At 43.6% G+C, this 9,706-nt stretch overlaps 1 protein-coding gene across 1 annotated transcript in view; it reads left to right on the top strand.

Moving 5' to 3' along the window:
* Positions 1-441: 441 nt before the first annotated feature.
* sorl1 (sortilin-related receptor, L(DLR class) A repeats containing) overlaps positions 442-9,706 on the top strand; it is a 184,573-nt gene continuing 175,308 nt past the window's right edge. Inside the window, exon 1 of the mRNA XM_061718703.1 lies at positions 442-806. Within this exon, the coding sequence (XP_061574687.1) occupies positions 465-806 (342 nt within the window). The 5' untranslated portion in view covers positions 442-464. The remainder of the gene's footprint in view (positions 807-9,706) is intronic.

Below are 9,706 nucleotides of genomic sequence, written 5' to 3'. Positions count from 1 at the left end.
TGCTCCGTGTGCTCCAGCTGAAGAGCAGATATCGGCAATATCGGAGTTTCTCACAAAGCTCATCTCCACTTCTTTGATGGAAACAATGAATACTCTTGAGTAGAAATGACTGAATCCACACCATCTTTAAAGGGCTCATATTTTGCCTTTTGGTATTGGTATTTATATTTTATGATTTGGTGCTATACAAATAAATAAAGTTTAAAGTTTAAAGTTTAACAATTACTATATTTGCAGACAAGTTAGAAAAAAAGAAAAAAAAAGAAAAAGTATTTCTGAGCCTGTATACTACAACAGTATCATAAAATCCAGTAATGATGTCTTTTTGGTGTCCAGTCCTAGGATATATAGGTGGCCCCTCTGCCCCCCCTAGGAACCAGTGTTTATTCGGCCGGTAGTTGGAGCTGTTGCGGCGCTTCCTCCTCCAGACGTACACAAACATGGCGATAAGACAAGGAGCGCGGATGCTGCGGCTGCTGCCGCCGCTGCTGCTGCTGCTGCTGGCGGGGGCCCCGGGGCCGGGGGCCGCAGGGACCGCGGGGACCACCGCCCCGGCCCCGGCCAGCCTCCACCTGCACCCAGACCTGCGCCCCGGAGCCCCGCAGGACCGGGGCTTCTTCACGCTGGAAGCCGCCGCGGACCCATCACCCGGAGCAGGAGGAGGAGGAGGAGGCGCCGCGGCGCCGGCGCCCTCTCTGGCCGGCGGCAGCGCTCCTCGAGGCGGCCGCGGCTCCAGCGGAGTCCCGCCGCAGCGGCGGAGCCGCCGGAGCGCCGGGGAGGCGGCCATGCCCAAGGTGTACGGCCAGGTAAAGGGACGCCTCCCGGGGGAGGCCGCTCACCCCGCAGCGCCGTGCATCACTACACTCTGACCTTACGTGGCAAGGTGGTTTTAAAGGTGGATTTAAAGGTGCTTTTAAAGGAGGAATGGAACCTCACGTTGTCTGTTTGCAGCAGACGTGCAGCGGTGTTTCCCGCTGCAGGAAACCCCGCTCCTCTGCGCGTGTGGCCTGGTTCACACTGACATGTTGCAGGACTGAAAGTGTTTTGTTTGACTCGGTCTGATCAGTAAATGCGTTCTGTATCAAAATACCACAAATCAAACGCACACTGCAGGGGCGTTTCTAGCTTTTCGGGGGGCCTGGGTGGGATTGTGTTGTGGGGGGGCCTCACTGAGTGCGTTTACATGGGAAGTTTAATTCAGAATTAAAATTAAATCCGATTTAAATTGAGTAAAAAATTACCATGTAAACACCTAATTCCCAATGAAAATGGCCATTTCGAATTAAACTTAATTCCGAAGTAAGTGGCTGGTTTATTCCGATTTTAAATCTGAATATAATAATTTTGCAATTATGTTTACACTCATTCCACTTTAAATTAATTCCAGTCTTTCTGCGCTGCTCGTTCCCTCGCCCGCCTGTCGCCATGACGCTTACAGGACTGTCTCCGAAAATTAGAATATTGTGATAAAGTTCTTTATTTTCTGTAATGCAATTAAAAAAACAAAAATGTCATACATTCTGGATTCATTACAAATCAACTGAAATATTACAAGCCTTGTATTATTTTAATATTGCTGATTATGGCTTACAGTTTAAGATTAAGATTCCCAGAATATTCTAATTTTTTTAGATATTTGAGTTTTCTTAAGCTGTAAGCCATGATCAGCAATATTAAAATAATAAAAGGCTTGCAATATTTCAGTTGATTTGTAATGAATCCAGAATGTATGACATTTTAGTTTTTGTAATTGCATTACAGAAAATCACAATATTCTAATTTTCTGAGACAGTCCTGTATTTAATAAATAGCTTGGAGGACCTGGGAATAATTAAAAGAACAGATGGAAACAGGAAACATAAACATTGCAAGCTTTTCAAAGTTGTAGCGACTAAGTTAGTTTTTCTTCGGGTAATTTAACTTCTGGTCCCCCCCCTATCCAATCAGAACCTTCCCAACCCCCAGACCTGTAGAGGAATTGGATAAAGACCATCAAACGTGTTTTCCATGTAAACCTTAATTCGGAATTACTATTTCCATGTAAACTGGAAGGAAAATAGTTTAATTCTGAATGATTTAATTCAGAATAATTAATTCCGACTGAAAAAACATCATGTAACCGTGGCCACTGACATGTTGCAGGACTGAAAGTGTTTTGTTTGACTCGGTCTGATCAGTAAATGCGTTCAGTATCAAAATACCACAAATCAAACGCACACGCAGGGGCGTTTCTAGCTTTTCGGGGGTCCTGGGTGGGATTGTGTTGTGGGGGGGCCTCACTGAGAGGGACCCCACGCTGAAGCCGACCCACACCAGCCTCCAAACAGCTGGATTTGTGACCCTACACTTTATTTCAAGCTGATGTAGCAAAAATAAACTTAAAATGCGCTGATTCTAGATGACATTGGCTGTAATTCAGGAAAACATTCCTGCAGGGAATGTGGTACGATTCCACCATAAAAACCTGGCCGGGTTTTAAGTCAAACATTTGTGAGAGAACTCAGAAAATTGCAAGGAAACATCTCAGATGACATGTATCAGTTTTCTAACTTCAGTGCTTCGCAGTGAAGAATTGAAATATTCATATCTAGATTTTATATTATATATATTTTTTTTATATTCGAGAATGGCTCTTTTTATCCTCCATGAATGCTGGATTTTGTAGCTTGTACAGACAGAATAAACCAAAAAAATCAGATAAAAAAAAAAAAGATAAACTTGAGTGATTAACTAATCTGAACCGATTTACCAATGAAGAATGGGCCAAAATTCCTCCCCAGCAATGTGAAATAATATTAATTGCAGTTATCGCTGCCAAGATGGACACAACCACTTTTTAGCTTAAAGTGGCATGAACCATCACCATGGAAACATGGATTGAACTAACTGAGTAGCACCACAGGGCTCTGTATCAGGGCCTGTGCTTCTTTGATCTAGCATGCTCACACTCAGCTTGTCTTGTGTTAATCACTACAAATGTCAGTTTTATGTCCGGATGTCATTCTGATTTATGTTTATTTATGTTCCTAATCGGTATTGCGGAGTTATTTTCTGTATTTATTTATCTTTGTTGGAAAGACGTGCTCCGTGTGCTCCAGCTGAAGAGCAGATATCGGCAATATCGGAGTTTCTCACAAAGCTCATCTCCACTTCTTTGATGGAAGCAATGAAAACTCTTGAGTAGAAATGACTGAATCCACACCATCTTTAAAGGGCTCATATTTTGCCTTCTTTTTAAAAGTTGAGAGTGCTTTCTGAGGTCTTAAAAGGTCCAATAATTAGCTGATCCCTACGGAAGAGTATTAGGGCCATGCAGGAGAAAAAAATATCTGAGAGGGGAATATTTTTTTTCATTGTGCACATCGAGAAATGAAATGTCGAGAAAAAAGTTGAAATGTTGAGATTGATGTTTAAATACAATGGCCAAAGTTGAAATTTCATTTTTTTTCTCAACATTTCAACTTCATTCACGACATCTCGACTTTTTTCTCAACATTCCAACCTTTTTCTTGAAATTGTACTTCAGCATTAATTTTGCCATTTTGACTTTTTTCTCGACATTTCAAATTTTTTCTGGAAGTGCATAATGAAAAAAAAATCTTCCTCCTCTAAAATATTATTTTTATTTTTCTCCTGCCTGGCCCTAATACTCTTCCATAGATCCCGACTTTGAAAGGTTGAAAAAGGACTCAAACAGGCCTTGAATGTCTTAAAAACAAGCTTTTGATTGTTTTTGCTAAATAAATTAGAAATTCAGCCTCTGAGCCATGTCTTTATCTTTCCATTCTCTAACCTCATTATCTATGCAGGATTCTGAGTGGGCGGGGCTATGATAATGAGGCTCTGTGCTGATTGGTTGCCTGAATGACGAGATACACCGCTACGAAAAAATGGTGGAAGCTCCGGCCGGTGGAGTTGTTGTTGTTGTTCCGGCCAGAGTTAGTTGTGGGCGTGGTTTCACACATCGGAGGCCAACCCATGTAAATTGCATTTTGGTTACATAACGACGGGAGCAGAATCTTATTGGCTCGTAGATCCACATCACACTGGACGGCTCATCCGGGCGGCTGTACAGACACTGCAGAATTTGGTTGCTTTCCTCCTTCTCTGAGTTGGCAGGCTGAGGGGAGACACTTTATATATGTTAAAGACAGAAAAAACCTGTTTTTCAGAATAGGTCTCCTTTAAATTGCAGTAGAGCATGCTCTCAGGCGCTCCCGCTGTCATTTAGAGGGGTTCATGACTGGTTACGCCGTCAATAAAAGTTTTGAGAGAGCAGGACCTTATGGAATCTCTTTTCTTTCTCAAAAGACCTGTTTGTGCCGACCTGCATTAATTTCATCGTAGATCAGCCTCGCCCATAAATCTGTCCCCATATAGGGGTTAGGGTTAGCTACCAAATGTCTCTGACGCCATGGCAACGTGACTGATATCTGGGAGCAGGAGGGAGGTCAGACGGAGGGCTTGCTTCATTACAGACACCCGATCATAGTCATGATCCAAGCAAAAAGCTTAAAAAAACGCATGTAGAGCTGGAGCGCCGTTTTCAGCCACGTGTTTAGAGCTGGGCTCGTAGTGGCTGGTTTTAGGGGGCGGAGTCAGACACAGACTTGACTCCACCCTTCTTTCCTGAAGGCTGTGTCTCATTGGACGTCTGACCTACTGCGTTGTGTTAGGATAGGAACCTCGGGGGCCCGTCGCCCGGAGAGGGAGGTGGTGTTGAGTTAAACGGGAACGTGGGTCATTTCTCTCTGAGCCGGGTCTGTGATGTCACATTTCCATGGAAACCTGAGCCGCTCACTGAATGATGGATTGTTTTCAGATGTGTCTAGCTGAGATTGGTGTTCGCTTTGCGTAGCCCAGTTTTACTTGAATGTAGGTGACAGATGGCACTTTTCCACTAGTACCTACTCGGTCTGGTTTCTTTTCCACTACAATTCAGCACCTGGAGCAGAAGTAGGAGGTTGGAGTGAAGCTGCTGTGACGTATTTGATTGTGTATCTAAACGAAGAAGACAACAACACTAAAGATGTAGAACCTGGATGAGATGATACGGGACTGTCTCAGAAAAGTAGAATATTGTGATTTTCTGTAATCAATTACAAAAACATAAATGTCATACATTCTGGATTCATTACAAATCAACTGAAATATTGCAACCCTTTTATTATTTTAATATTGCTGATCATGGCTTACAGCTTAAGAAAACTCAAATATCCTATCTCAAAAAGTTCGAATATTCTGGGAATCTTAATCTTAAGGTGTAAACTATAATGAACCAGAATCCGTCAGAGTCTCTTTCTCTGATTTCCTCCTCCTGACTCAGACGTCTGACTCCAACCCCCCGACCAATTGGTGGCCTGTAGTGTGATGATGTCAAATACAGCCGACTCAGATTAGAACCTCGGCAGAGTAGATATCGAAAAGTATCTACTCTGGACGTTAGACCCCTGGTGGAAAAGAACCAAACCGAGGCGAGCCGGGCTGAGTAGATACTAGTGAAAAAGCGCCAAAACACACAGTTGTCTTGAGAGGACGAGCCGAGGACGGGTGTCCCCCCCGTGACGCAGCTCGGGGCGGGGCTTGGCTCGGGAACCTCAGTCTGGGTCGGTGTGAGAGCAAACGTCTTCCTCATGATAGACACGACTGTGCCAGTCCTCCGGCCGCCACACGTCCTCTTCCCCGACTCCCACAGGAAGCTCTGACTCAAACATGAGACTGCACTAATTGCGGAGATATAATTGAATTTATCCGGAGGAAGCCGTGGCTGCTTAAATCCTCAGCCCTCTCTTCCTGCTTCAGCGTGAAGCGCCGGTCTTGGTTGAGGTGTCCAGCGCTGGTTTGCAACCACTCAACTCAATAGAGGGTCTGCATTGATATCACTTCCCCACTTACGCTCCCTTACTCACTCACTGAGTGGCAAAAACAGCTGCAACTAGTGGAGAAGATGGGATAACAGCTGATTATCAGCTTAAATTAGCGTCAGTTAGACTTGACAGTGACCCGTACAGTTACCCCAAGAACCAGTGGTCCATGGACATTAATATTTGGTACAGTTACCAAGAACCAGTGGTCCATGGACATTAATATTTGGTACGGTTACCAAGAACCAGTGGTCCATGGACATTGATATTTGGTACAGTTACCAAGAACCAGTGGTCCATGGACATTAATATTTGGTACAGTTACCAAGAACCAGTGGTCCATGGACATTAATATTTGGTACAGTTACCAAGAACCAGTGGTCCATGGACATTAATATTTGGTACAGTTACCCCAAGAACCAGTGGTCCATGGACATTGATATTTGGTACAGTTACCAAGAACCAGTGGTCCATGGACATTGATATTTGGTACAGTTACCAAGAACCAGTGGTCCATGGACATTAATATTTGGTACAGTTACCAAGAACCAGTGGTCCATGGACATTAATATTTGGTACAGTTACCAAGAACCAGTGGTCCATGGACATTAATATTTGGTACAGTTACCAAGAACCAGTGGTCCATGGACATTAATATTTGGCCACCAATCCAGTTTCCTGATATTTATATGTACTTAATTTCTACCACGGGGAAATACACGAAGCAAAGCTTGAAGGCTTACAAAAGTCTTGACGCTTGGTCCGACTTCAAGGCAGGATTTGTTGTAGAAATTAAAGTGATGAGGACACTGAACTTTATGATTTGACCGTTTAACGTTAGCTACCCAAAAATCCAACATTACCTGATACAAAATGGGAACCGTAAATCCACGTTTTGGTGTCTGGAATCCAGTTGTTTCTGCAGATTGCAGCGATCCATTTGTCTCTCTTAAAAGGAACCCTGGTTATTAAGACTTGTAGTCCCTAATTAGCCACAATTGTTCTCTTAAACTAAAATATGTTGTTAGAAACACATAAAATAATCTAATTGCTTTAAAAATCTACAATGTTTATCACCATGAATGCATTGCGCCATGTTTTACCTGCGCAATGCATTCTGGGGGCGATGACGTAGTCCGGTGGCTCTGGGAAGATAAGCCGCGTTAGTTTAACTGGGACAGGTATCTAAAACATAGATGAGCAGCACTCTCCCGGCCGTGGAGGCTGACGAGGGAGCCCATAAGACGTCTGGGTTCAGGCAAACTGGATCAAAGTTCTGTGATGCACTGGAGATCTGCAAAAATGATCAAAGTCGTGCGCATCTTACCAGTGCATTAGGCTACGGCGTCAACAGCGTAGCCTACGCCGTCTCTGGCCGGGATGGAGACGCCGGGGGGCAGGATGCACGTTTGGGTGGGCATAGCCCCCCCCAGCCCCTCCCTAAAACCGGCCTCGGTGCTGGGTCCACCGTTTGATGACAGACCAGAGGCTGAGGGGACTGGCCCGGGACTTTGACGAAACGGGAGGCGCAGACTTCGCGTCAAATAGGCAAGAAAATCTTTACTTAATTTAATGACGCCAGATCTGGCTGGGGTTTTTATTGTAGCATCGGCTATCTGCTAGTTGAAACGTGTGGTCGGTTAGTCTATCTGAGTTTTATGGTGTTTTTGTAGTTCATGCTGTATGGTGCAGTACTTTTAAAAAAAAAATGTTCTAACTTTTTTGTAGGTGCGCCGTCACCTTAATGTTTAGCTGTGTTTTCATCTGTTTCTGGGTGTCAAAACAGTGTACGGGGGCTAGCAGGAGCCACCGTCTGACGTCACTACCCAGAATGTAAACAATGGCGACCTACGAGTTAAATTATATTTTCAAATTTTATAAAAACGAAGACATCAAAAAGGTTTTTTATATCACAGTTATAATTGATACCAACATTTATCTTTTAAGACCTACATGTCTTAATATGCAGGGTTCCTTTTAAGCTTATTTTTCGTCAGTCTGTAAAACGATAACTCCGATTTCTTGCTAAATCTATGAGTACAGTCGATCCCACAACAGCTCTTTCCCATTTTAGATGTTTTCCAGTTGCTCAAAATGAAAGTTTACGCTGCCACTTAGTCTTTCTGACACTCAGTCTTTCTGACACTCAGTCTTTCTGACACTCAGTCTTTCTGACACTCAGTCTTTCTGACACTCAGTCTTTCTGACACTCAGTGGGCATAACCCGCTGTGAAGTTGCATCTGTGACGTTATGCACATTCCCTCTATTACGGTGTTATTAGCCATCTGGTTTTTAGCATTTTATGCAAATGTAACCCCAAGACAGTATATAAAGTAATGAAATATAGACAATTTATGAAATTATAACTGAAAACTGTAATGTTTTCATACCTTTAAACATATTTAAAGTCAAAAACATGGTGTCCGATAAAACATCCTTTTTTGGGGCATAAACACAAAAATACCAAAGGTTGTAATGTAATGATGAAAAAAAATGTGATCTTTAGACATACAAATCGATTTTTAGGAATTAATATGAGAATCGATTTAGAAATGGAAAATCTGAATTTTTTTCCACACAGGCGTAGTGTTGTGTTAACACAGCTGGATGCTCCAGACTGACACTGTGGAGGTCTGGACTTCTGCTGCTGATCAGTTCTGCAGCGCTGCAGCGTGCCCTCATGGGGGGGGCGGGGGGGTACTTAGTATTGACCACAGCCAGAATAATTCAGTGTCGTGATCCTTGGTGAGTAATGGTGGTTTAGTGAGCGATGAAAGCGGCTGCTGTGGCCGGGCTGCAGCCGAGGAAACGAAAGCTTGTGGTCGGGTTTGTCAGCAACACCTGGTAAAAGAGAAGTGAGTTTCTGCATCGTCACGCTGCTGCCTCACGCTCATCAGCACTTCCTCGTCTGGTGACTGGTAGAGATGCACCCATCAGGATTTTGATGGCCGATCACCGATCTCCAAAATCAGTATCTGCCGATACCGATCACAGCCTGAAATCCCTAAATTCGTTAATATTGTTGTCTCATGTACACGACACTGACATTGTATTATTAGGTATAAAAATTAGGAGATGAGAAAGTATCATGAATTGTCTGTTTTATTGCAGGCTGAGGTATATTGCAATATTTGCAATATTTTAAATGCAATATTTCACACTCTACAGACTCTTGGAGACGACTTGGACTTGCTTACAAAGAGCAAGTGTTGCTTATTGGCTTCAGCTTTCCTGCAGCGGTTTGTTGTAAATGTCATCTGATCGGCTTTGAACTATTATTTTCTGATCTCCGATCAAATCCGATTATTGGGCCATTATCGGGCCGATACCGATCGGTTGCCGATCGATCAGTGCATCTCTAGTGACGGCACCGGTTCATGAGCAGGAACCCAATGCCACCTTTCCACTAGAACCTACTCAGCTCGACTCAACTCGGCCTGGTTTCTTTTCCATAACAATTCAGCACCAGGATCAGAAGTAGGAGGTTGGAGAAGCTGCTGTGACGTATTTGATTGTGTGTCTAAAGGAAGAATACAACAACACTAAAGATGTAGAACCTGGAGGAGATGATAGATGTGCTGCTGGGTCTGTGGCTTGTGTTTGATATAAAGTTAAAAAATGAGAGTGAGAGAAGCTTCAAGCGGCGAGGCTTTTTTTTGTTAGTTTGTCTCGGCGCTGCTGAAAGTCAGCTGGAGCCGTGAGCAGCTATGAAGAGACAGAACTCCTGGTAGATCTGGTCGTTCCTTATCTCCGTCTAGATCCCTTTTTAATTCTCTCCTCAGCACCAGGTTTATGAACATCTGCACCTCAAAGTTGGATCAGAAACAGACCTTTGCTGCCA

This window comes from Cololabis saira, chromosome 4 (assembly GCF_033807715.1).
Source record: "Cololabis saira isolate AMF1-May2022 chromosome 4, fColSai1.1, whole genome shotgun sequence".
NCBI classification, from domain to species: Eukaryota; Metazoa; Chordata; class Actinopteri; order Beloniformes; family Belonidae; genus Cololabis; species Cololabis saira.
Note: the sequence above shows the minus strand (reverse complement) of the source record. Positions and strands in the feature narration are given on the sequence as shown.